The following is a 27,688-nucleotide window of genomic DNA, read 5'->3' as shown; positions in this document are numbered from 1 at the left end:
CTACTATCGAGATGGACCCTGTTAAAGTTCAGGCCATTTATGATTGGACTCAGCTGACATCTCTGAAGAGTCTGCAAAAGTTCCTGGGCTTTGCTAATTTTTATCGTCGCTTCATCAATAATTTTTCTAGTATTGCTAAACCGTTGACTGATTTAATCAAGAAGGGTGCTGATGTGGTCAATTGGTCTTCTGCTGCTGTGGAAGCTTTTCAGGAGTTGAAGCGTCGTTTTTCTTCTGCCCCTGTGTTGTGCCAGCCAGATGTTTCGCTCCCGTTCCAGGTCGAGGTTGATGCTTCTGAGATTGGAGCAGGGGCTGTTTTGTCGCAAAGAAGTTCTGATGGCTCGGTGATGAAACCATGTGCCTTCTTTTCCAGGAAGTTTTCGCCTGCTGAGCGTAATTATGATGTTGGCAATCGAGAGTTGCTGGCCATGAAGTGGGCATTTGAGGAGTGGCATCATTGGCTTGAAGGAGCTAAGCATCGCGTGGTGGTCTTGATTGATCACAAGAACTTGACTTATCTCGAGTCTGCCAAACGGTTGAATCCTAGACAGGCTCGTTGGTCGCTGTTTTTCTCCCGTTTTGACTTTGTGGCTTCGTACCTTCCGGGCTCTAAGAATGTGAAGGCGGATGCCCTGTCTAGGAGTTTTGTGCCCGACTCTCCGGGTTTGCCTGAGCCGGCGGGTATTCTCAAAGAGGGGGTAATTTTGTCTGCCATCTCCCCTGATTTGCGGCGGGTGCTGCAAAAATTTCAGGCTAATAAACCTGATCGTTGCCCAGCGGAGAAACTTTTTGTCCCTGATAAATGGACGAGTAGAGTTATCTCTGAGGTTCATTGTTCGGTGTTGTCTGGTCATCCTGGAATCTTTGGTACCAGAGATTTGGTGGCTAGATCCTTTTGGTGGCCGTCTCTGTCGCGGGATGTGCGTTCGTTTGTGCAGTCCTGTGGGACTTGTACTCGAACTAAGCCCTGCTGTTCTCGTGCCAGTGGGTTGCTTTTGCCCTTGCCGGTCCCGAAGAGGCCCTGGATACATATCTCTATGGATTTTATTTCGGATCTTCTTGTCTCTCAAAAGATGTCGGTCATTTGGGTGGTTTGTGATCGCTTCTCTAAGATGGTCCATTTGGTACCCTTGTCTAAATTGCCTTCCTCCTCTGATTTGGTGCCATTGTTTTTCCAGCATGTGGTTCGTTTACATGGCATTCCAGAGAACATCGTTTCTGACAGAGGTTTCCAGTTTGTTTCGAGGTTTTGGCGAGCCTTTTGTGCTAGGATGGGCATTGATTTGTCTTTTTCCTCGGCTTTCCATCCTCAGACAAATGGCCAAACTGAACGAACCAATCAGACCTTGGAAACATATCTGAGATGTTTTGTTTCTGCTGATCAGGATGATTGGGTGTCCTTTTTGCCTTTGGCTGAGTTCGCCCTTAATCATCGGGCCAGCTCGGCTACTTTGGTTTCGCCGTTTTTCTGCAATTCTGGTTTCCATCCTCGTTTCTCTTCAGGGCAGGTTGAGTCTTCGGACAGTCCTGGTGTGGATACTGTGGTGGATAGGTTGCAGCAGATTTGGACTCATGTGGTGGACAATTTAACATTGTCCCAGGAGAAGGCTCAACGTTTCGCTAACCGCAGGCGCTGTGTAGGTCCCCGACTTCGTGTTGGGGATTTGGTTTGGTTGTCGTCTCGTTATATTCCTATGAAAGTTTCCTCTCCTAAGTTTAAGCCTCGTTTCATTGGCCTGTATAGGATTTCTGAAATTCTTAATCCTGTGTCTTTTCGTTTGACCCTTCCAGCTTCTTTTTCCATCCATAATGTATTCCATAGGTCATTGTTGCGGAGATACGTGACACCTGTGGTTCCATCCGTTGATCCTCCTGCCCCGGTTTTGGTTCAGGGGGAGTTGGAGTATATAGTGGAGAAGATTTTGGATTCTCGTATTTCGAGACGGAAACTCCAGTACCTGGTTAAGTGGAAGGGTTATGGTCAGGAAGATAATTCCTGGGTCTTTGCCTTTGATGTTCATGCTGCCGATCTGGTTCGTGCCTTTCATTTGGCTCATCCTGGTCGGCCTGGGGGCTCTGGTGAGGGTTCGGTGACCCCTCCTCAAGGGGGGGGGTACTGTTGTGAATTCTGTGGTCAAGCTCCCTCCTGTGGTCATGAGTGGTACTTCGGCTGGTTCTGTCCATGAGCTTCCTCTGGTGGATGTGAGTGGGGCTGCGGCTTCTGAGTTTCCTTCCTCAGGTGACGAGGTTAAGTCGTTAGGTGCTGCTCTATTTAACTCCACCTAGTTCTTTGTTCCTGGCCTCCAGTCAATGTTCCAGTATTGGTCTTGCTCTCTCCTGGATCATTCTTGTGACCTGTCTTCCCTGCATAAGCTAAGTTCTGCTTGTGTTACTTTTGTTTGCTATTTTTTCTGTCCAGCTTGCTATATTGGTTTGTCTTGCTTGCTGGAAGCTCTGGGACGCAGAGGGAGCACCTCCGTACCGTTAGTTGGTGCGGAGGGTCTTTTTGCGCCCTCTGCGTGGTTGTTTGTAGGTTTTTGTGCTGACCGCAAAGCTATCTTTCCTATCTTCGGTCTATTCAGTAAGTCGGGCCTCTCTTTGCTAAAATCTATTTCATCTCTGTGTTTGTATTTTCATCTTTACTCACAGTCATTATATGTGGGGGGCTGCCTTTTCCTTTGGGGAATTTCTCTGAGGCAAGGTAGGCTTATTTTTCTATCTTCAGCGCTTTAGCAGAGCTCCTGGCTGTTAAATGATTTAACCCCTTCAGATGGATTTACATCGTGGGACGTGACTGATCATCGGAAAGGTATGAGATATTGTTGATTTTTTATTTTTACTTTGTTACAAAACGAGGGTCTTCAGCTGGATTAAGAGAATAATAAAATATTACAACAACCTGTGTCTTTATTTCATTAAAGGACTTTGTAATAATGTGTGTGTGTGTGTTTTATTAACCATTTCATACTATTGGATTAATAATGGATAGGTGTCATAATTGACGCCTCTCCATTATTAACCTGGCTTAATGTCACCTTACAATAGCAAGGTGACATTAACCCTTCATTACCCCATATCCCACCGCTACACGGGAGTGGGAAGAGAGTGGCCAAGTGCCAGAATAGGCGCATCTTCCAGATGTGCTTTTTCTGGGGTGGCTAGGGGCAGATGTCTGTAGCCGGGGGGGGGGGGGGAGGGCAAATAACCATGGACCCTCTCTAGGCTATTAATATCTTCCCTCAGTCACTGGCTTTACCATTCTGGCGGAGAAAATTGTGCGGGTGTGGAATATGCAAAAAAAAGGGGATGTGAGATGGTTTACTATACGTAAACCATGTCTCATATCATGTCGGGTTTGGGAAGGAGAAATGAAAAGCCGGCAATTGAATTACCGGCTTTTCACATATATCGCGCTAAATTAAATATATATATATATTCTGTATTTATATGTGTGTCTCAATGACATATATATATAGACTGTATATATGTTTTACCGAACATTTGAGTACATAAATCCATTAGATGTCGGTTTTGCAAGCCTGCGAGAAAATATCGCAGTACGGATGCCATATGGATTACATACGGAGGATGCCATGCGCAAAATACGCTGACACACCCTGCCTACGGATGACATATGGATCATTATTTTGGGGACTTTTCTGCATATTACGGCCGTAAAAAATGGACCGTATTTACATATTGCTGAGTGTGACGCCGGCCTATGTAATAAATCTGCAATCACGCTGTGTTAATGTCGGCTTTGTAACCAGAGGGGTAAAGTTTTTCTTTTTCTGTGTTGTATGTTTATAACAGAATTATCCCATTATCCATTACAATTCCTAACAGAAGTAGCGTGAAATGGGAGACCCCTGTCCCCCCAAACTCACTGCTCATCTGAAGCCTCATTGTTATATTCTATAAGATTACCATTGTTCTATGTCTCATGTGTTTCTTTACAAATAAACACATTTTCCCATAATATTCGGCCCTTGAGATCATCCCTCATATTTTACATATGAATCCTTCAGATTTTGCCTCTCTACAAACGTTGGCACCTCCTATCTCCAATATGGTCGGCAACCAGTACGCTGGGGATAGAAGAGGCATTGACTGCCCCCATTCCCCGACACTGGTGGTATTTACACCCCACCAACACCGCATATTACCCATCGCCTATGGGGACTTTCTATAATTTTCTATTTGCCTTTTGGAAAGTAAAACACATAATCCCCCTATGTGACGCTATTTTATTAACGTTTCTTTAGTGTCCACGATGATAGAGGTGTCAGTTACTATAGTAACTACCGCGTTTCCCCATATATAGGACAGGGTCTTTTACTATTTTTTTGCTCCAAAAGATGTGTTAGGGCTTATTTCCAAGGAATGTCTTGTTTTTTTTCATGAACAACAGTCTAAATTTATTCTTGAACAAAAAAATCAACATTTACTCAAATATACAAATACTAGCTGAAGAGCCCGGCGTTGCCTGGGCATAGTAAATATCTGTGGTTAGTTATAGCACCTCACTTCTCTTATTTTCCGATCACGCCTCTCATTTTCCCAATCACATTTTTCATTTTCCCCCTCATATCTCTCATTTTCTCCCTTACACCTCTCATTTTCTCCCTCACTCCTCTCATTCCCCCCTAACACTTGTCATTTCGACCTCACATCTGTCATTTTCCGATCACTCCACTATTTTCCCTCACTCCTCTTTCGACCCCACATCTGTCATTTTCCGATCACTCCACTATTTTCCCTCACTCCTCTCATTTTGCACTCACACCTTTTCATTTTCACCTCAGTATATACTTGTTTGTCATCTCCCTTATATATAGTATACACCTGTATGTCATCTCCTGTATATAGTATATACCTGTATGTCATCTCCCCTGTATATATAATATACCTGCTGTGTGTCATCTCCCCTGTATATAGTATATACCTGTATGTCATCTCCTTCTATATATAGTATATACCTGTATGTCATCTCCTCCTGTATATAGTATATACCTGTGTGTCATCTCCCCTGTATATAGTATATATCTGTGTGTCATCTTCTCCTGTATATAGTATATACCTGTATGTCATCTTCTATATATAGCATATACCTGTATGTCATCTCCTCCTGTATATAGTATATACCTGTAGGTCATCTGCTCCTGTATATAGTATATACCTGTGTGTCATCTCCTCCTGTATATAGTATGTACCTGTATGTCATCTCCTCTATATAGTATATACCTGTGTGTCATCTCTCCTGTATATAGTATATATCTGTGTGTCATCTCCTCGGTATATAGTATATACCTGTGTGTCATCTCCTCCTGTATTAGACCTCGTTCACACATTATTTGCTCAGTATTTTTACCTCAGTATTTGTAAGCTAAATTGGCAGCCTGATAAATCCCCAGCCAACAGGAAGCCCTCCCCCTGGCAGTATATATTAGCTCACACATACACATAATAGACAGGTCATGTGACTGACAGCTGCCGTATTTCCTATATGGTACATTTGTTGCTCTTGTAGTTTGTCTGCTTATTAATCTAATTTTTATTTTTGAAGGATAATACCAGACTTGTGTGTGTTTTAGGGCGAGTTTCGTTTGTCAAGTTGTGTGTGTTGAGTTGCGTGTGGCGACATGCATGTAGCGACTTTTGTGAGATGAGTTTTGTGTGGCAACATGCATGTAGCAACTTTTTGTGTGTCGAATTGCATGTGACAGGTTAGTGTAGCAAGTTGTGTGCAGCAAGTTTTGCGCATGGCGAGTTTTGCGCATGGCGAGTTTTATGTGTGGTGCCTTTTGAGTATGTGCAAGTTGTGTGTGAGGCAACTTTTGCATGTGCTGCAACTTTTGTACATGTGGAAATTTTTCCGCGTGTGCAAGTTTTGCGTGTGGCGAGTTTTCCATGAGGTGAGTTTTGCACTTGTGGCGAGTTTTGCGTGAGCCTAGTTTTTGCATGTGGCGAGTTTTGCGCGTGGCGAGTTTTGAGCGGCGACTTTTGTGTTTCGACTTTTATGTGGCGAGGTTGGTGTATGTGTGGTGAAATGTGTGCTGAGGGTGGTATATGTGTTCAAGCACGTGGTAGTGTGTGGCGCATTTTGTGTGTGTCCATATCCCCGTGTGTGGTGAGTATCCCATGTTGGGGCCCCACCTTAGCAACTGTACGGTATATACTCTTTGGCGCCATCGCTCTCACTCTTTAAGTCCCCCTTGTTCACATCTGGCAGCTGTCAATTTGCCTCCAACACTTTTCCTTTCACTTTTTCCCCATTATGTAGATAGGGGCAAAATTGTTTGGTGAATTGGAAAGCGCGGGGTTAAAATTTCGCCTCACAACATAGCCTATGATGCTCTCAGGGACCAGACGTGTGACTGTGCAAAATTTTGTGGCTGTGGCTGCGACGCCTCCAACACTTTTCCTTTCACTTTTTTCCCCATTATGTAGATAGGGGCAAAATTATTTGGTGAATTGGAAAGCGTGGGGTTAAAATATCACCTCACAACATAGCCTATGATGCTCTCGGGGTCCAGTCGTGTGACTGTGCAAAATTTTGTGGCTGTAGCTGCGATGCCTCCAACACTTTTCCTTTCACTTTTTCTCCATTATGTAGATAGGGGCAAAATTGTTTGGTGAATTGGAAAGCGCGGGGTTAAAATTTCACCTCACAACATAGCCTATGACGCTCTCGGGGTCCAGACGTGTGACTGTGCAAAATTTTGTGGCTGTAGCTACGACGCCTCCAACACTTTTCCTTTCACTTTTTTTCCCCATTATGTAGATAGGGGCAAAATTGTTTGGTGAATTGGAACGCGCGGGGTTAAAATTTCACCTCACAACATAGCCTATGACGCTCTCGGGGTCCAGACGTGTGACTGTGTAAAATTTTGTGGCTGTAGCTGCGACGGTGCAGATGCCAATCCCGGACATACATACATACATACATACATACATACATACATACACACACACACACACACACACATTCAGCTTTATATAGTAGATGTCCGAAGCCAAACGAAAGCCTTTGCTCTCCTATCAGCAACTCATTCACAGACCGGGCCTTCCAGCTCAGGAATTAATGGTTCCTGACCTGATCCACACGTGCGCTTCTTAGCATTTCTCTTGTACATCTGTTGGCTGAGATTTTTGCCCTGGGAGTCCACTGTAATTCATTTCTTGTACTCAATGAAATAGCTCTTTCTTTTTTCCACTTATAGTGTCTGTGGGTCAAAATACCAGTGCGGTGTATTTCTTGTTCAACTGTTTACAAAAGGTACTGTACCACTTAAAATGGTGGATAAACCCTTTGCCAAGAAAAACAGACAAAAGAATCTAATTGAAAAGACCCCACAAGACCCAAACAATAAGAGTTATTAAGTGCCGGGCTCTCTCACACATAGACCAGGTAGTCCTGATGGCGTCATTCCTTTCACAGGCGTGTTATGTGCTGTACGGTCCCTTGGCGTTCCTTCTATTCTCTTTGGTTTGCTTCACCCGATGGCCCGGAAAGAGCCACAATGCTCTAATATAATGGGGTCGGGAGTGGAGTGATGCTAGTTGGGGCTACCCAATTTGTGCTTTACAGCCTGCCACTTGCCAAACATTCTCGTTTTGTGTCTTGTGGGGTCTTTTGAGTGCAATTCTTTTGGGGGTGTCTGCTTTCCATGGTGAAGGGTCCATCTGTCCTGCTGCATTCTATTTCCAATTGATTTTACAATTTCACGTCTAGCTACCTTGACACTATTTCAGTTAACTTTCTTAACGACACTGAAAATCTGTATCCCATAAATATCAGATCGATGCAAACATAACTATTCCTATCTGAACCCTGAAGACATAGAGTCTTTGAAAGATGCTTTGATGGGAACAAAAATTACTTCTGTGTTAACAGATCTCCTTTTGATATCAGGTTCCTAGAAAAAAGATTTTTCCTGTTTACCTTATATACTCAAGTATAAGCCGACCCGAGTATAAGCCGAGACCCCTAATTTTGCCACAAAAAACTGGGAAAACTTAATGACTCGAGTATAAGCCTAGGGTGCGAAATGCAGCAGCTACTGGTAAACTTCAAAAATAAAAATAGATACCAATAAAAGTAAAATTAATTGAGACATCAGTAGGTTAAGTGTTTTTGAATATCCATTTTGAATCGGGAGCCCCATATGCTTCATACAGTTCATGATGGGCCCCATAAAATGATCCATACAAAATACGCCCCATATAATTCTCCATAAAGTTTATGATGGGCCCCATAAGATGCTCCTTATTATGGCGCGTAGCACCATCTTCTGGGTCTCTGCAGTGACTGTTCACACTACTAATCACATCATCACGCCCTCTTACCTGAACGTCACAGCCAGAGGACGCGGAAGACAGAGTGGCGCCCGGCAGTGGAACGAGGACAGGTGAATATCACAATACTCACCCTACCCCGTTATACTCACCTGCTCCAGGCGTGGTCCCTGCTTCTCACTTACAGACGGTCTTGGCACCGGCAGCTTGTTCTGGTGTTCAGTGGTCACTGGTACTGCTCCACCCCTATGGGAGTGGAGTCATGTAGATATTCCTTACTTTAATGAGCAGTACCTCTTGACCGCTGCACACAGGAACAAGCTGCAGGGGCCCGAAGACCATCGAAGCTGCATGTGAGTATGTGACAGACGCCACTCGCCCCTCCTCCACCGACCCCCTGAGACAATGACTCGAGTATAAGCTGAGAGGGGCACGTTCAGCCTAAAAAAATGGGCTGAAAATCTCGGCTTATACTCGAGCATATATGGTAATTACCTGGACACTGCAGGGAGAAACAGGTTCACAGGGGATGAGTTGTTCACGCTCTCTACATAATTCCCCTGTTTTAACCCCTTAACGACCAATGACAGATCTATCCGTCATTGGACACCTCCCCCTGTTTGGTGCGGGCTCCAGCGATGAGCCTGCATCTTTTCCGGCACATGTCAGCTTATTTGATCAGCTGATGTGCTGCTAACAGCCACGGGAGGAATCGTGATCCTCCCGCAGCTGTTAACCCATTAAATGCCACCGTCAAATGTTGTCAGCGGCATTTAACATGAATTTCCGGCAATTGCACTGGAAATCCACCCATCGGTGACTCCTTTCATGTAATCGCGGGTCATTGATGGGTTGGCATGACAACCAGAGGTCTCTTAAAGACCTCTTTGGTTGTCAGTGCCGGATTGCTATGAGCGCCACCCGGTGGTCTGCGCTCATAACAAGTGAGGTATTCTGATCATCGCCTTTATGTAGCAGAGTCGATCAGGTTATGGCACCTTCTAGTCTCCCATTGAGACTATTGAAGCATGCCAAAAGTGAAAAAAAAAATGTTTTAAAAAATATAAAAAAATAAAAAAATATTAAAGTTCAAATCACCCCCTTTCAACCCATTCAAAATAAAACAATAAAAAAATTCAAACATACACATGTTTGGTATTACTGCATTCAGAATCGCTCAATCAATAAAAAAAAAAGATTAACCTGATCGCTAAACAGTGTAGCGAGAAAAAATTAAAAATGCCAGAATTATGTTTTTTTGGTCACTGCGACATTGCATAAAAATGCAAAAATGAGCTATCAAAAGATCACATCTGCAACAAAATGATATCATTAAAAATGTCAGCTCAGCACGCAAAAAATAATCCCTCACCCGACCCGCGTTCACAAAAAGTGGGAACGCTACGGGTATTAGAAAATGCCGCAATTTTATTAATTTCTTTTGGAATTTTGGATTTGTTTTTCACCACTTAGATAAAGAACAACCTAGACATGTTTGATGTCTATGAACTCGTAATGACCTGTAGAATCATAATGGCAGGTCAGTTTTAGCATTTAGTGAACTTAGTAAAAAAGCAAAACAAAAACCAACAGTGGTATTGCACTGTGAAGAAACCAGATCGTATCTTAATTTCCCAGACAACCATGTTTTTGAAAAACCAAAAGAACTGGCGTTTTATCTGTGTATTGGCTTGTGAATTTAAGTGTTTATGGCTGGTGGGTCAAGAAGACAGCCTATACTATCTAACATACTGTGTAAGTCTGTAATAGTGACTTAGGGTACCGTCACACAGTGCAATTTTGATCGCTACGACGGCACGATTTGTGACGTTCGAGCGATATAGGTACGATATCGCAGCGTGTGACACGCTCCTGCGATCAGGGACCCCGCTGTGAATCGTACGTCGTAGCACATCGTTTGAAACTTTCTTTCGTCGTCCAGTGTCCCGCTGTGGCGGCATGATCGCATGGTGTGACAAAGGTGTGCACGATATTGTATACGATGTAAAGGGCGGAGGAGCTGGCTACGTAGGAGCGCTGAATTCTCCACCTCCCGTGTGCTGATTGGGCGGTACAATACTGTGCGCTCATTCGACAAAGGACTATTGTTCCCAGCGGATAAAACCGGAGCTCTCGAGCGCGCTATTCATTTCTCTCTGTAGCACGTGCTGTGAACAGAACTCCTAAATTCGCTGGATTCCCTGGACTTTTAACTACTAGACTTTTACCGCAAAAGGTATGTATAACGCTACAGCGTAGCATATGTTGTGCTTCAACGGGGATAAACGCTGGAGTGTGGTTGATTGTTCCTTTGAGTAGGGTAGGCCTGAGAACCTCAGGTACACAGCTGTTGCGTGGCCCAATTAATTAATCATTTTACAGATCGAGATGGTTGACTGCCCCATTTAATACCAGTAGTAACATATATAGTTATTAGATCAATGGTCAGAACATTGTTTTGTAAGCACGTGTATTTATTGTACGTTTGTTTTCTTTTTAGGAACTATGCTCACTTCCGATGAGAGTTCTGTTGTTGCTGCTGCCCTGGTGTTTGAGGCAGCACGTCTCCAAGAGGAGAGACGTCCTAAACGAAAACGTCGCATGTGGACCCGGAGCTGGCTGCAGAAAAGATCCACATTGTCACACATGGGTCTCATAAGAGAGTTACGTGACAATAACCCTCAAGATTTCCGAAACTACCTTCGGATGTCCGAGGAATCCTTCAAAATAATACTGTCTGCTGTTACGCCACTCATACAAAGGTGTGATACGCCGATGCGTGCAGCCGTGCCCGTGGAGGAAAGGTTGGCGGTGACACTGCGCTTCCTGGCAACAGGAAGGTCTCTTCAGGATTTGCAGTTTTCCGCAGCTGTTTCCAGACCTTTCCTGAGCGTTGTGATTCCGGAGACATGCGAGGCCATTGTGCAGAGCTTAAGGCATTATATGGAGGTACTACTATATTTTTTTGGCTGCTGTGTTATGTCGATATATTATACTAGCTATTGAACCCGTTCTACGCCCTGATGGCGAGCATTTCTATAGGTATGTGTTCTACATCCTATCATGTGCTGCTCCCATCCTGCGCCCCCATTCTGACATGTGCTGCTGTGATCCTGCGCCTCCATTCTGACATGTGCTGCTACCATTTTGCGGCTCCATTCTGATATGTGCTGCTCCAACCCTGCGCCACCCTTTTTTATTTGCTGCTCCCAACGTAATTTTATTGATTATATTATTTAGATATATTGTTTAGCACCCCCTCTGAGTCACCGAAGCCATCTGAAAAAATGGCTGCCTGCATACTCTGGGTTGTTGACTTTGTTATACTAATCCATACTGCGCCTCAATCACTGTAGGATGTCCACATGAGAGTGTATGTGCATAATATATTTGACCTAATTTGTACATGTTTCCTTCTCATCTTGCAGTTTCCCAAGACGGCGGATGACTGGAAGAGGATTGCTTCCGATTTTGATGAGCTGTGGCAGTTTCCAAACTGCGGTGGTGCATTAGATGGAAAGCATGTGCGCATCACGCAACCAGCCAACTCTGGATCCTTTTTTTTCAACTACAAAGGATATTTCAGTGTGATCCTCATGGCCCTTGTCAATGCAAACTATGAGTTTGTCGATGTGGATGTTGGCATGAATGGTCGAGTCTCCGACGGTGGTGTTTTTGAACACACTTCATTTGGGGAAAGCTTGAGGAACAATGAACTGCTGTTGCCACTAAATGAAGACACAAAAGCAAACCTAAATTTTGTCTTCATCGCTGATGAAGCTTTCCCTCTTCATCCACATTTGCTGAAGCCATTTGCACAGAGAACACTCACACCGGAGCGCAGAATCTTTAATTACCGGTTGTCGAGGGCCCGTCGTGTGGTTGAAAATGCCTTTGGGATTATGGCAAATCGGTTTAGAGTGTTCCACACAGCTATCAACTTGAAGCTGCCGTCTATAGACTTTGTGGTTTTGGCATGCTGTGTGCTCCATAATTTCCTGAGACGTCATGATACGAGCTCCTATTCTCCTCCTTCGTTTATTGATGCAGTGGACGCAAGAACCGGAGATATTGTGCCCGGGGAATGGCGTACACAACCTGATAATTTTACAGCTCTTCAAGCTCTTGGATCTGGCAGACAGGCAGACGATGCAAGGGACTGTCGCGAAAAATACTGTCAGTACTTTAATGGTTCTGGAGCTGTACCCTGGCAGGATCGCGCCGTATAAAAAAAATTTTTTTTTTGCTTTGCTGTCATATAAACCTCTCTAAATAACTTTAAATGTGAGGCCTATAAAATGGTGCTGTTAACCCTTATAGCTTGGTAAACATTAAAGAAATAATGCGAAGATTTTTGGTTTTTTTGGAACACTTTCTTGGTTTTAAATTATTTTACAACAAAATATAACATAACCCCCCCCCCAAAAAAAAAAATTATCTCCGGCCCAAGAGGTGTCGCAGCGTCACGCCCTGCTGCTCCACTTGACTCTGGAGGAGCGCTGCTGTCTGCTGCAGGAGCGCTGCTGTCCGCTCCAGTCGCAATTGTCTCGCCAGGAGCTCTCTTACGGTGGGCGGTTCTGTGGATAGAAGAGGTTGGAGAACCAACGTTGATTCCACTGAAAATACATCTCGACCTCTGGGGCAGGACCAAATTTTCTGTGTTGTAAATTTCTATTTGGTCTGGCACCACAGGGCGATGTAAATTTTATTAAATTTTACAGTTTTAGTTGTCTATGGTGACATCCAGCAGAAAACCACTCGCATTATCTTGATACTTACGGAGAAGGGACGCCGGTTCCTCATTGCCAGAACCAGAGCTGCTAATGTCCCATCCCAGCGATCTGGCCTCTGCTGCAGCAGCTGAAAGGAAATAATAACAGATCTGGTTAACTATGGAACACGCCGTTGGGAAGCGCTCGCTGTTTTGGTCACTTACGTATGTTAGCTTCTGGGGAGAATGCCGCCGACCCGGGGGAGGAAGAGGAGTGTCGAAAGGGAGGTGTTGAGGGTGGTGTAGGGGTGCGAGGCCGTCTGCTGTCTGGTGGTGGCGTGGTAGGCCGCTGGGTCATTACTGCGTCTGTAATGTATTCAAATATTTCCGCTACCCTCTTATGTCCCGTATGCAGTTGGAAAACTGTAATCTATGATTGTTAACTTACGTGACGTCACGGACTGTGGGCTCCCGCTGGTGGTGGATGCTGTGGTGCTGCTGGCAATGGCAGGTACCTGTTGCCGCCACTGTCTCTCTACACAGAAAGTTAACAAACGCAATCTTTAAAAACACATGTAGAGTGCTGCAGATCAAAGCTAACAATATACTGAAACATAAAATTTATATCACACTTCACAGGGGTGCGAGGGTGCATGGTCGCAACAGATGGTGGAGGCGTGGTAGGCCGCTGGGTCATTACTGCGTCTGTAATGTCTTCAAATATTTCAGCTACCCTGTTATGTCCCGTGTGATGTTAAAAAAAATGCAATAAATGATTGTGAACTTACGTGATGTCCCGGACTGTGGGCTCCCACTGGTGCCTGAAGATGGGGTACTGGTGGCAATGGTGGGTCTGACTTGCCGCCGCTGTCTCTCTACACCTAAAGTAAAGAATCACAATGTTTACACACAAATGTTGAGTGCTGCAGATCAAAGCTTACAATATACTCAAACATAAAATCGAGATCACACTTTACAGGGGTGCGATACTCTGACATGTCTGTGGGCTCTGGTGTTCAATGGTCTTCCTGTCTTTGGAAAACGTATTATTTCATCAGTAGGCCAACCTCCTCCGTTAATATTTATGGGAAATTGAGAAAGTAAAAATTATGGACATCTTAATAATTTAAAGATGGTGGTTGAGATTAGGGAACCCGACAAGTTTTCTCACGGACAACGCATATTCTGCTTGGAGAATAACTAAATTTTAACAAAACGGGGCATGTGTTTTAATGCATTTGAGGTCACGTTGGCAACCATGAGCGCAAGCCTCCCTCCCAAACCCCCCCCCCCTCCTGACAGCGTGCATCTCCCAATCCCCCCATACTAGTACTTGCCTCGCCTTGCCTCCGCACGCAACTCAGCAAACATTTGTGGCGTTTTATAGCGGAGGTCAGCCCATTTTTTACGCAGCTGAAGCTGACTGCGGCAGACGCCAAACCTCCTCTCCATCATTCTTGTTATGTGGCCAAGCACTTCTCGCTTGTGGATGTGTGGGTGGGCAGGGCGGCTCTCCAGACCTTCGTAATCCATGGCATCCATCTGACTAATAAAAAAAAGGATTTCTGGCTGCCCCAGAGGAGCAGAACACATTCTCGCCGCCATTTTAGATGGAATGACCCTGAAGAGCAACGCCCAGAGGAGGAGCAGCGCTCCGCCGTCCTGCCGCGCGATTGGCATCGCAATAGCGTTGCCGTTTATGAACAGCGTCACATTTGTGACGACTGAGCGTTACAAAAGGAACGCACATAGTAAATGCCGTTCGAAGGATCGTTATATAACGCCGGAGCGGCACGTAATGTACGCTCGTGGTCTATGACGGCGTGATGACGTTACAGCGTTCCTGCGTGCCTGCCCTAGCTTGTTTTTGTCCCCTGACATCGTGATAATGGCTGCCAGTCGCCGTGGTCCACCTATGGGCATCCCAGAGCTCAAGTTCCTTATTGGAACAATGGATCGGATGCAGTACGAAACCACAGGGCTGGTGCTGCACCGCAACCAGCACAAGGAGGAAGTTGTCCGTGTGGTGTCTGAGGGCCTCAGGAAGCGGTTTGGGATAACTCGCAGCAAGGCCCAGATAGTGAAAAAATGGGGCGATCTCAAGTCCAAAAGTCCAGAGCGCCTGCAGGAGCTTCGCCAGGAGATTCGCAGAGGTTAGTACTCAGGTACCCAAAAGTATGTGGCACAGCTATGGGGCAGTTTGAACGTTGCAGAGCCACTATGTGCCACAGCTATGGGACAGTTTGAACGTTGCAGAGCCCCTATGTGCCACAGCTATGGGACAGTATGAATGTTGCAGATCCACTATGTGCCACACCTATGGGACAGTTTGAACGTTGCAGAGCCACTATGTGCCACACCTATGGGACAGTTTCAACGTTGCAGTGCCACAGCTATGGGACAGTTTGAATGTTGCAGAGCCACTATGTGCCACAGCTATGGGACAGTATGAATGTTGCAGAGCCACTATGTGCCACACCTATGGGACAGTTTGAACGTTGCAGAGCCACTATGTGCCACAGCTATGGGACAGTATGAACGTTGCAGAGCCACTATGTGCCACAGCTATGGGACAGTATGAACGTTGCAGAGCCACTATGTGCCACACCTATGGGACAGTTTGAACGTTGCAGAGCCACTATGTGCCACACCTATGGGACAGTTTCAACGTTGCAGAGCCACTATGTGCCACAGTTATGGGACAGTATGAACGTTGCAGTGCCACTATGTGCCACAGCTATGGGACAGTATGAACGTTGCAGAGCCACTATGTGCCACACCTATGGGACAGTTTGAACGTTGCAGAGCCACTATGTGCCACACCTATGGGACAGTTTCAACGTTGCAGTGCCACAGCTATGGGACAGTTTGAATGTTGCAGAGCCACTATGTGCCACAGCTATGGGACAGTATGAACGTTGCAGAGCCACTATGTGCCACAGCTATGGGACAGTATGAATGTTGCAGAGCCACTATGTGCCACACCTATGGGACAGTTTGAACGTTGCAGAGCCACTATGTGCCACAGCTATGGGACAGTATGAACGTTGCAGAGCCACTATGTGCCACACCTATGGGACAGTTTCAACGTTGCAGTGCCACAGCTATGGGACAGTTTGAATGTTGCAGAGCCACTATGTGCCACAGCTATGGGACAGTATGAACGTTGCAGAGCCACTATGTGCCACAGCTATGGGACAGTATGAATGTTGCAGAGCCACTATGTGCCACACCTATGGGACAGTTTGAACGTTGCAGAGCCACTATGTGCCACAGCTATGGGACAGTATGAACGTTGCAGAGCCACTATGTGCCACACCTATGGGACAGTTTCAACGTTGCAGAGCCACTATGTGCCACAGTTATGGGACAGTATGAACGTTGCAGTACCACTATGTGCCACAGCTATGGGACAGTTTGAACGTTGCAGTACCACTATGTGCCACAGCTATGGGACAGTATGAACGTTGCAGAGCCACTATGTGCCACATCTATGGGACAGTATGAACGTTGCAGAGCCACTATGTGCCACAGCTATGGGACAGTTTGAACGTTGCAGTACCACTATGTGCCACAGCTATGGGACAGTATGAATGTTGCAGAGCCACTATGTGCCACAGCTATGGGACAGTATGAACGTTGCAGAGCCACTATGTGCCACATCTATGGGACAGTATGAACGTTGCAGTACCACTATGTGCCACAGCTATGGGACAGTTTGAACGTTGCAGTACCACTATGTGCCACAGCTATGGGACAGTATGAATGTTGCAGAGCCACTATGTGCCACACCTATGGGACAGTATGAACGTTGCAGAGCCACTATGTGCCACAGCTATGGGACAGTTTCAACGTTGCAGTGCCACAGCTATGGGACAGTTTGAATGTTGCAGAGCCACTATGTGCCACAGCTATGGGACAGTATGAACGTTGCAGAGCCACTATGTGCCACAGCTATGGGACAGTATGAATGTTGCAGAGCCACTATGTGCCACAGCTATGGGACAGTATGAACGTTGCAGAGCCACTATGTGCCACAGCTATGGGACAGTATGAATGTTGCAGAGCCACTATGTGCCACACCTATGGGACAGTTTGAACGTTGCAGAGCCACTATGTGCCACAGCTATGGGACAGTTTGAACGTTGCAGAGCCACTATGTGCCACAGCTATGGGACAGTATGAATGTTGCAGATCCACTATGTGCCACACCTATGGGACAGTTTGAACGTTGCAGAGCCACTATGTGCCACAGCTATGGGACAGTATGAACGTTGCAGAGCCACTATGTGCCACAGCTATGGGACAGTTTGAACGTTGCAGAGCCACTATGTGCCACAGCTATGGGACAGTATGAACGTTGCAGAGCCACTATGTGCCACAGCTATGGGACAGTATGAACGTTGCAGAGCCACTATGTGCCACAGCTATGGGACAGTATGAACGTTGCAGAGCCACTATGTGCCACACCTATGGGACAGTTTGAACGTTGCAGAGCCACTATGTGCCACAGCTATGGGACAGTATGAACGTTGCAGAGCCACTATGTGCCACACCTATGGGACAGTTTCAACGTTGCAGTGCCACAGCTATGGGACAGTTTGAATGTTGCAGAGCCACTATGTGCCACAGCTATGGGACAGTATGAACGTTGCAGAGCCACTATGTGCCACAGCTATGGGACAGTATGAATGTTGCAGAGCCACTATGTGCCACACCTATGGGACAGTTTGAACGTTGCAGAGCCACTATGTGCCACAGCTATGGGACAGTATGAATGTTGCAGAGCCACTATGTGCCACACCTATGGGACAGTTTCAACGTTGCAGAGCCACTATGTGCCACAGTTATGGGACAGTTTCAACGTTGCAGTGCCACAGCTATGGGACAGTTTGAACGTTGCAGAGCCACTATGTCCAACAGCTATGGGACAGTATGAACGGTGAAAAGTACTATGTGGCACAGCTAACTGCTGACCGAACTTTTTTTTTCCTTCACAGAGGCAAAGAGACAGCGCCGCCGTAGACACGAGGCATCACACACCGCCTCTGAAGTCCCTGAGCCCTCCGGGTCAAAGACAACTGATCCTAGTAGGTTCCCACAATAATGTGATTTGGATTTGGTTGCAGGTCCCCTCCTCCCCACACCCCCGGCAGCCAGTGTTGCCATATATGCTGACAGACCTTTTTTTTTTTTTCCTTCACAGAGGCAAAGACACAGCGCCGCCGTAGCGACGAGGCTTCTCACACCGCCTCTGAAGTCCCAGAGCCCTCCGGGTCAAAGACAACTGATCCTAGTAGGTTCCCACAATAATGTGATTTGGATTTGGTTGCAGGTCCCCTCCTCCCCCCCCCCGGCAGCCAGTGTTGCCATATATGCTGACAGACCTTTTTTTTTTTTTTCCCTTCACAGAGGCAAAGACACAGCACCACCGCCGCCACGAGGCATCCCGCAAAGCCTCTTCTACATCTGTGCCCTCCGGTTCTACTCCTCCAGATCCTAGTAGGTTCCCACAATTATGTGATTTGGATTCAGTTGCAGGTCCCCTCTTCCCCCCCACCCCCTCCCCCGGCAGCCAGTGTTGCCATATATGCTGACAGACCTTTTTTTTGTTTTGTTCCCTTCACAGAGGCAAAGAGACAGCGCCGCCGCCGACAGCAGAAGGCATTCGACACAGACTCAGATCCCGAAGTGCCCTCCGTGCCTCAACATCCTAGTAGGTTCCCACAATAAAGTTATTTTGATTTTGTGGCAGGCCCACTCTTTCACCCCCAACCCAAACACCCCTCCACCCCCCCCCCAAGTCAGTATTGCCTTATATGCTGACTGTTATTTTTTTTTTTCCTTCACAGAAGCAAAGACACATCGGGAGACTACTGTGTTATTAATGTTATGTTTTTTGACCCACAGCTGTCGTCACTGTGAACAAGGAGGATCTTGAAGCCGGCATAGAAAAGCTAATCCACACTATGGCGCGGATTCAGGAGCAGCACAATGTGGCAATGGAGGAGCTGCAGAAGCTGCGGGACATGTGCCAGCAGTTGTAGGCGGGCCAATAAGACAGTTTTGGTTGTTACAATAAAAATATTTAGTTTAACTATCATTCCATTTTTTTTGTATTAGTTAACTGTACATGAATTTGTTACGTTAATTTGTGCCCTCATACAGTGCTGTGATCGAGACACACCAATCAAAAAGTAGTGATAGAATTTCTAATAAAAGCTTTTATTTGAAACATTATTTTAACAAGACAATAAAATAAAAAGGAATGTAAAAGAAGTTAGGAAATCACAAATTATGATACGACGATTGTTCCGGCTGAAAACTTTGGTGCCTGATGGGCGAAGCCATATGTGACGGTATTGGCGTGTAGGAGTTATTAGGGGGTGGCTGGCCGAAGTGGGAAACGTGAGCATTGTGTCGCATCGATGTCTGACACTGTGACCAACCATTGTAATTTGATGGCTCTGTCCGCTGTATTGGCCGGGAAGAGACCAAACAAGTGTTCTTGTCCAAATCCCCATCTGTACCCCTGTTTACTGCTTCCATAATCAGACGCTCTGCTAGTATTCTTTGGTTGTCGTCCATTTTGGCCAGTTTGTCAACCACATAGTGTCCAAACCCCTGCAACGCAGGGCTAACATTTCTTGTCAACACCTTCTTAGCAAGGCTCAATAGTTCATGTGAGGCGTCTGAGGTGGCTTTCCGTTTTCTTTGACCTTGCCTCGATTGAGTCCTGGCAGGTGCAGCCTCCACTAAATCTGTTGTCGTGCAGTCCAGTGAACAGTCCAGTGTACTCTCCTGCGCACTGTCATCCTGGGGGGGAAAAAAAAAACAAGTTATGAACCCGGCAACAAAAAGTTGTACCACCATAACCGCATCCAAACTATATATTCGTAGTAGGTAAAAAAAAGATTATAATATATTTTAAGCTTAGTAATATTCTTTAACCCTCCCTTTTATTTAATACTTTGAACTACACTGTTCTGACTGCTAGGGGAACCTGACAAAAATTTAATAGTCTAAATAGTCTCAACAAGAGTACATCGGCAGCTTGAAGCGATACTATTTTCTATATTGCTTAGATGGTATGGTTTACATATATCTCCATTTCATACATATTAAGTTCCCCATATAATACTTGACTGCGACAGGGTTACTTATGTGTATATGTTTTTGTAACAACTTCAAACTGATGTGATAATCAGAAGTATAAAACATAAAATGCAGAGAAAAATTATGTAATTATAGGACACATTGGTGAACTTTCGTCCAAAGAGCTACTTACTTGTTGCCCTTGTGACTCCTGCTCGGCGTGGTTCTCCGAAACAATTTGTTCCACAGGTGCCAAGTTGCGAAGACACGTGGAAGTCCGTGGCACCTCTTGGTCCCTCAGAAAATTAAGATGTTCAAAATACCAAAGTTTTGGCACATAAACATCTTCAGTGGAAGCTCCGGACCTTGTAGTCTGAAGAACCTTGTTCAGCTCCTTCCTCCACACCGTGCGGAGCGCCTGGATTTTCTTTTTAATAACTGCTTCGTTTGCTGCCTCTTCGGGTGCATGACAATTGTAAAGCTCAATGAGCTTTAAGTAACCCTCCCTCCTCTTTTCCCTGTTACAATACTCAGGAGATTTGATTTTCCAGAGGCAGGGAAAAGACTGATAAATTTCGATGAAATCCCTGATGAACTCCACACGATTTGACATCTGAAAAATAAGTATAAAAAAAAATTACATGGTTGACAAAGAGTCCTTTAAACAATACTTTTGCCAGTGTGCCAAACGCTTAACAACAGCAGCCACACAAAGCGCTCATGCCTACCATCGCTTCTTCCATCTGCCACGCCATAGGCCACCATAACCCAAAACAGTGTACCGCCCGCTTCCCTACAGCAGCCACACAAAGCGCTCATGGTGACCATACATTGTACCATCTGCCACGCTGTAGCTCACCAGACACAACCGGTCATAACCAGTCACAACAGCGTACCATCCGCATCGCTTCAGCGGCGGAACGAAGCGGTCATGCTGACCAAACTGCGTTCCATCTACCACGCTGTAGCCCACCAGTCACAACCAGTCACAACAGCGTACCATCCGCATCGCTACTTCCATCTGCCACGCCATAGGCCACTACCGCCCGCTTCCCCACAGCAGCCACACAAAGCGCTCATGGTGACCATACATTGTACCATCTGCCACGCTGTAGCTCACCAGACACAACCGGTCATAACCAGTCACAACAGCGTACCATCCGCATCGCTTCAGCGGCGGAACGAAGCGGTCATGCCGACCAAACTGCGTCCCATCTACCACGCTGTAGCCCACCAGTCACGACCAGTCACAACAGCGTACCATCCGCATCGCTACTTCCATCTGCCACGCCATAGGCCACTACCGCCCGCTTCCCCACAGCAGCCACACAAAGCGCTCATGGTGACCATACATTGTACCATCTGCCACGCTATAGCTCACCAGACACAACCGGTCATAACCAGTCACAACAGCGTACCATCCGCATCGCTTCAGCGGCGGAACGAAGCGGTCATGCCGACCAAACTGCGTTCCATCTACCACGCTGTAGCCCACCAGTCACGACCAGTCACAACAGCGTACCATCTGCCACATTGTAGCCCTCCAGTCACAACAGTGTACCATCCGCTTCGCTTCAGCGGTGGAACGAAGCACTCATGCCGTCCATACAGCGTTCCATCCACCACGCCCAAGCGGTTTACATACCTCGAAGCAGCGGTGCAAAGCGTGGTATATTCAGCGAAGTACAAAATTCCAATGTCCAGGTCCACCAAGTGTCCAAGTACGAAGTGAAGAAAGGAAATTTTGAAAGCAGTGAGGTGGCATTGGGAACAATAGCGCTCAGGTGACAAATTTTCCAACCAATTGTGTGCACAGAACCTTTGGCCTATCAGCACACTAGCTAGTAGCACAACACGCCCCCAGTGAACAACGTCACGCACAGATTATGCAAAATTTGCTCTGAATCGTCGTGTGTGACACGACCGTACGACTGTCCCATACGACTTCTACATCGCAAATACGTCATGAATTTATCGCTTCAGCGCCGTGCATCGTGTAGTGTGACCGCAGTCTACGATGTTTGAAACGATAATTAAGTGACGATGCAACGTCACAAATCGTGCCGTCGTAGCGATCAAAATTGCACTGTGTGACGGTACCCTTACATTGAGTGTGTTAAGCTTTGTTTATTGATGTGTGCTTATATGCTAATAGTGCTACTTAATCCAATCACCACCATTGTTTACCTTATGTTGGACTAAAAGCCCCTGGGTAATTCTAAAAATAGCTTACATGCCTTGGGTATAAAAAGACTCAGAGATCACATCCTGGGAGATGAAAGTAGCACAGAGCTACCAGCTGGATATTCTGCAAACCACCCAACAGACAAGAGAAAGGACTGCAGCCAATTCATCATGGCACCATCACGAGGGACACTGATCTATGTTTCTATAGGAAACAACCTAGGGGTTTTCGGCTCCGATTGGAAGAACACAGATCTGACCCAGTGACCATCTCTGAACCATGGATATGTTTGGAGAAAGCTAGGTTTGAGACCCGCTGGTCGCCTGGTTCCATGGAGATGGTCAGATAAGCCAGGTGGTGACTCTCGTGTCAACTGGCTTTGAACCTTGTATGGACTCTATGGACAGTTCTTGGTCATCTCCCTATGCTTGTCGCTACCTATTCTCTGTGCGTGCATCCACAGATGAAGTAGCGACCCTTGGAGCTCTGACATCGTGTCAACTGGCTTTGGACCTTGTATGGACTCTATGCACAGTTCTTGGTCATCTCCCTATGCTTGTCGTTACCTCTTCTCTGTGCGTGCATCCACAGATGAAGCAGCGACCCTGGGAGCTCTGACATCATGTCATACTGGAAATAAGTGAAGACGCAGTGATCTTTTATATGCGCCCATGTAACCAAGCCATTCCAGCCATGGTGGGATTGTTCTGTTTGCTATTGTGTGTTGTGGTTCAATAAAGTATTGCCACACTGTTTTACCTTAACCCTGTGTTGTCTGTGTAGTGTATTGCCCACTGGGAGATAGAGCGGGCGTTCAAGGGTATGATCCGTGGTCCATGCAGTCTTGCTAAAGACAGCTGGGCCAGCGGATGAGAGCACCCACTGACCCCGTTTCTCCACATGCACTTTGTTTGCAATTTCACCGCACTTTGAATTTTTTTCCACATTTTTCAGGACACAATATGTTAAAACCAATGGTGGCTTTCAAACGTAGAACTCGTCCCACAAAAAAGAAGCCCTCACATGGCCATATTGACGGAAAAATAAAAAAGTTATGGCTCTGGGAAGAAGAGTAGCAAAAAATGAAAATACAAAACCAAAAATACCTCCGGTCATGAAGGGGTTAACTTGTTCCTCTCTCCCTAGCTATTACTCATTTTCCCTCATCCTTATATGCTCCTTGTGAAGGCCTATTTCAAAGGGAGTTTGAATTGTCAGCTCTTCCCCATTCCCTTTAGATCTGTTATGGATTTTAGTTTTCCTCTATGACTGTATATATATTCCATCTGTTGGAATTGGAGGTTTTTATGCGCTACGTTCATTGTGAGTTCCCCTCTAACTGGTGTAGTAGTGACATCAGCCTTGGTCTCGTCCATCACTCGTCAGTCAATTGCGTAATTGTCCTGATGATTGGAGGCAGCGGAGTGTTGTTCCATACAAATTGGTGGCAGTGTTTGAATCTGCGTGATCTCCCTGCTGCTGTTTCCAGATATATTGGTCACTTCCAATATTTTTTCATAATTTCGTGTTTTATCAAAAAGTAGCCAAATTTTCAAAATATGTCAACCATTGTGGTAAAGACAAACCCTATTGCACCTCAATCCTGCCCCTACCTTGTCACAGGGGAACCAGGGGCGTAACTACAACAGGTGCAGCGGTTGCAATCGCACCGGGCCCTGGAGCCTAGGGGGCCCCAAAAGTCCCTTTGGCCTATAGAAAAAGACTATTGCCATTAAAGATTTCTAATATTTGGGGGTCCCGTTGGAGCTTTCGCATCGGGGCCCATGAGTTTTAAGTTACGCCACTGGTTGGAACCCTAATATCACAAATGACTCCTCGCTCTATAGATGAGCGAACTTGTTCGGAAAACGTTCGCCAATCTCAAATGTAGAGCGTTCAGATTCATGTTCGGTTTCCCGAGCATTATTTTTCTCAAAAGTCAACAAAATCCGGTAACGGTTCGGTAAATCATTGCGTTTCCATTAATGCTTTTGTTATGACTTTGGCTAGGATAATGGGGCTGTTTGATTAGAAGGGGTGACAAGGGGACTGTTTGATGAGGAGGGGAGGTGTCTAGGTCAGAGGAGCTGTGCAATGTAATTTTTTTTACTTTAATAAGTTAATGTGTGTACATTCCGGCATACAATTAGGGCGCAGAAAACATCCACAACGCCATGACACAAGATCTTCTGTAATAGGCTGCCGAATTCACATGTCCCTTGTTAGACTCATGCTGGTGTGGTAGTTGGAGGCAGGTATATCTCGCCCAGGTGTTTGTCCTATGTGAATTAGGCCACTCAGTATCTTCAGGGTGCTAATGGGTTAATGATTGCAGGAATAAAAAATGACCAGCTGGGGGTTTCCAGCGTCTGCCTGGGGCACACAGATTGCCTGCCTGTGTGAGACAAACGTGAGTGAAGAGCTGTGCTCAAGATCTGTGTGATGTTAGCTGGGTGGGAGAAGCCCCCCCAGTTGTTGGGATAGCAACGTATTTGTTTAGTTAGTGCCGGACAGGCTAGGATTTATTTTTATGTTTTGTTTTGTTCATGTTGCTTTCACGTTAATAAATCTGACCTGAGGTCAGCCTGCTCAGAAACCTGCTGTACGCCTCAGATTCAATGCACAAACCACGTGACCTTTGACCCCAGCACAGGCAATCCCCGAGTGTTTTGTCACATTGTGGTGGAGAACGCGGGCATACCGTGGCACAGGCGACAGCATGGAAGACGTGGTGAAAGCCTTAGTACAGTCCACTGCCGTACAGCAGCAGGCCACTGCCGCACAGCACGAAGCTAATCGCTTGATGGCCGCACAGCTGAAGGAGTTAGTGGACATGACGGTTGCAGACCGCCAACTTCTCCAACAGGTGGCGCAGCGCCTGGTGAGCATGCCTGACGCTGACCCAGAAGCAGAGTCCAGAAGGATCCATGTGAGTCGATACTGGCAAAAGCTGACTGCAGAAGATGACGTCGAGGCATACCTGACAACGTTTGAGCGGACGGCGTTGAGAGAGAAGTGGCCGAAGGCACGATGGGCCGATTTGATCGCCCCGTTTCTCTCCGGTGAGGCCCAAAAAGCTTACCATGATTTGGACCCGGAGGTCGCTCAGGACTTTGAGAGTCTGAAAGCTGAGATCCTGGCCCGGCTGGGTGTGACGACGGCTGTCCGGGCACAGAGGGTACATCAGTGGACATACCAGCAAGATAAACCGGCGCGGTCTCAGATGTTCGACCTGATCTACTTAACAAAGAAATGGCTGCAACCCGAGGTACTGACAATACCCGAAATAATCCAGCGGGTTGTCCTGGACAAGTACCTGAGAGTACAACCCCCAGCGCTGAAAAGGTGGGTAAGCCAAGGAAATCCCACGACAGCGGATCAACTGGTGGAGTTGGTCGAGCGTTATTCCGTGGCAGAAGGACTTCCCGACGACACCGCCAAACCCCGGTCTGTGCCTCCTCCTCGTGGAACTGGTAAGACTGTTCCAGGGACCACGGGTGAAGGAAAATCGCTTAAAACTGTGGGGGAGGAGTCCGGGACTGCTCGCACTCCGAGACCGAGAGTATTGGACGGTGGTCTCAGTAGGGGACCTGTTAGGTGTTTCCGCTGCCATGAGAAGGGTCATGTTTCTGCGAACTGTCCTGTTACCGCTGAACCCATGCAGTGCGACGTTATAGACTCTAGAAAACGCATGTCTTTGGTTACACAGCTAGTGAGTGTGAATGCGGGTCAAAATGATACAGTGAAACACCTGTGTAAATTATCTGTTGATGGGAAAAATGTTGTGGCATTACTAGACTCTGGAAGTGTGGTGACTCTGGTGAAAACTAGTCTGGTGGCACTTCCGTCTGGTCCGTCTGACAAGTTTTCTGTGACGTGTGTGCATGGTGACACCCGCTCGTACTTAACAGCGGTCATATGGATTTCTACTCCCTATGGGTCAGTGCAGCACAAAGTGGGACTCGTTCCCGCATTGTTACAGGATGTAATCCTGGGCAGGGATTTTCCCTATTTCTGGCAGTTGTGGGAGAATCAGTTGCTTCTTCACGGTAGCTGTACCCGTGAATCTTCTCCCATGCCATCTGGAGGTACCGAGTCCCTAGAGGAGACCCCACAGGAAGATGTTGCTGGGGAGGTTAGTGAATCTAACCTTTAGTAACCCCTTCTCCGTCATGGCGGGGGAAACGGAGGAACCTGAGGAACCTCAGCGAGAGGCAGAGGCAGACAGCCATCCGGCACCCTGCCTGCCAGATTTGGGAGTCCAGGTGGATGACTTCCACAGCGAGCAAATGAAAGATCCTACCCTGACTCCGGCTAGGAAAAATGTAAAAATAATAGATGGGGTACCCGTAGAACCTGACACTAGGCTAGCGTACCCGTATATGGTTCTTGAAAATGATTTGCTCTACCAGGTAGAAAAAAAAGGGGAAGACACAGTGCAACGGTTAGTGGTACCCAAACCTTATCGGCGGAAGGTACTGGATTTGGCCCACGGACATATAATGGGGGGACATCTGGGGGTACAAAAAACCACAGAAAGGATATTGCATTGTTTTGTGTGGCCTGGAATACATTATTATGTGCGTAACTATTGTGAGTCCTGTCCAGAGTGCCAAATCGCGGCCCCTAAATCTCAGTTCCGTAGCCCTTTGGTACCCCTTCCTATCATCGGGGTCTCTTTTGAGAGAATTGGGATGGATTTGGTTGGGCCCCTTCTCCGATCCGCACGTGGGCACCAACATATCCTCGTCATCGTGGACTATGCCACTCGTTACCCGGAAGCCGTCCCTTTGCGTAACACAGCTACCAAGACGATCGCCAAGGAATTGGTACAAGTGTTTAGTCGGGTGGGAATTCCAAAACAGATACTCACCGACCAGGGGACTCCATTTATGTCGAGGGTAATGAAGGAGCTCTGCAGGCTCTTACAAATAGACCCGTTGCGTACGTCTGTCTATCAACCTCAAACAGATGGCCTGGTTGAGCGCTTCAACAAAACCTTAAAACAGATGCTCCGGAAGGCGATAGACAAAGATGGGAAGAACTGGGATTACTTGTTACCCTATTTGTTGTTTGCCATTAGGGAAGTTCCCCAGTCTTCCACAGGGTTTTCGCCTTTCGAACTGTTGTACGCCCGTCGTCCCCGGGGACTGCTGGACGTCGCAAAAGAAACCTGGGAAGGTCAAGTCACTCCCTTTAAAACGGTGATCGACCATGTAACACAAATGCAGGATCGTATTGCCGCTGTCAAGCCCATTGTTAGGGACCATATGTTACAGGCCCAGGGAGCCCAGAGGCAAATTTATGATAGAGGCGCTATGGTCCGTACATTTGCACCCGGCGTTAGGGTGTTGGTCCTAATCCCTACGGTGGATAGTAAATTCCTGGCGAAATGGCAG

The 27,688-nt window shown here is 46.6% G+C and overlaps 2 protein-coding genes across 2 annotated transcripts in view; one reads left to right on the top strand and one right to left on the bottom strand.

The window, feature by feature from the left end:
- The window catches only part of LOC138667432 (uncharacterized), a 160,896-nt gene extending 148,319 nt beyond the window's left edge, over positions 1–12,577 (top strand). The window contains exons 2-3 of the mRNA XM_069755642.1: positions 10,799–11,247; positions 11,727–12,577. Of these exons, the coding sequence (XP_069611743.1) occupies positions 10,799–11,247; positions 11,727–12,527 (1,250 nt within the window). The 3' untranslated portion in view covers positions 12,528–12,577. The remainder of the gene's footprint in view (positions 1–10,798; positions 11,248–11,726) is intronic.
- Positions 12,578–19,143: 6,566 nt separating this feature from the next.
- LOC138667430 (uncharacterized) lies at positions 19,144–20,977 on the bottom strand. Its single transcript, XM_069755640.1, has 2 exons — positions 20,298–20,977; positions 19,144–19,825 (listed from the first exon to the last, which is right to left on the bottom strand). The coding sequence occupies exons 1-2, from the start codon at positions 20,715–20,717 to the stop codon at positions 19,298–19,300; spliced, it is 948 nt and encodes a 315-aa protein (XP_069611741.1). The 5' UTR covers positions 20,718–20,977; the 3' UTR covers positions 19,144–19,297.
- Between the last annotated feature and the right edge of the window lie 6,711 nt (positions 20,978–27,688).

Source organism: Ranitomeya imitator, chromosome 2 (genome assembly GCF_032444005.1).
Source record: "Ranitomeya imitator isolate aRanImi1 chromosome 2, aRanImi1.pri, whole genome shotgun sequence".
NCBI classification, from domain to species: domain Eukaryota; kingdom Metazoa; phylum Chordata; class Amphibia; order Anura; family Dendrobatidae; genus Ranitomeya; species Ranitomeya imitator.
Note: the sequence above shows the minus strand (reverse complement) of the source record. Positions and strands in the feature narration are given on the sequence as shown.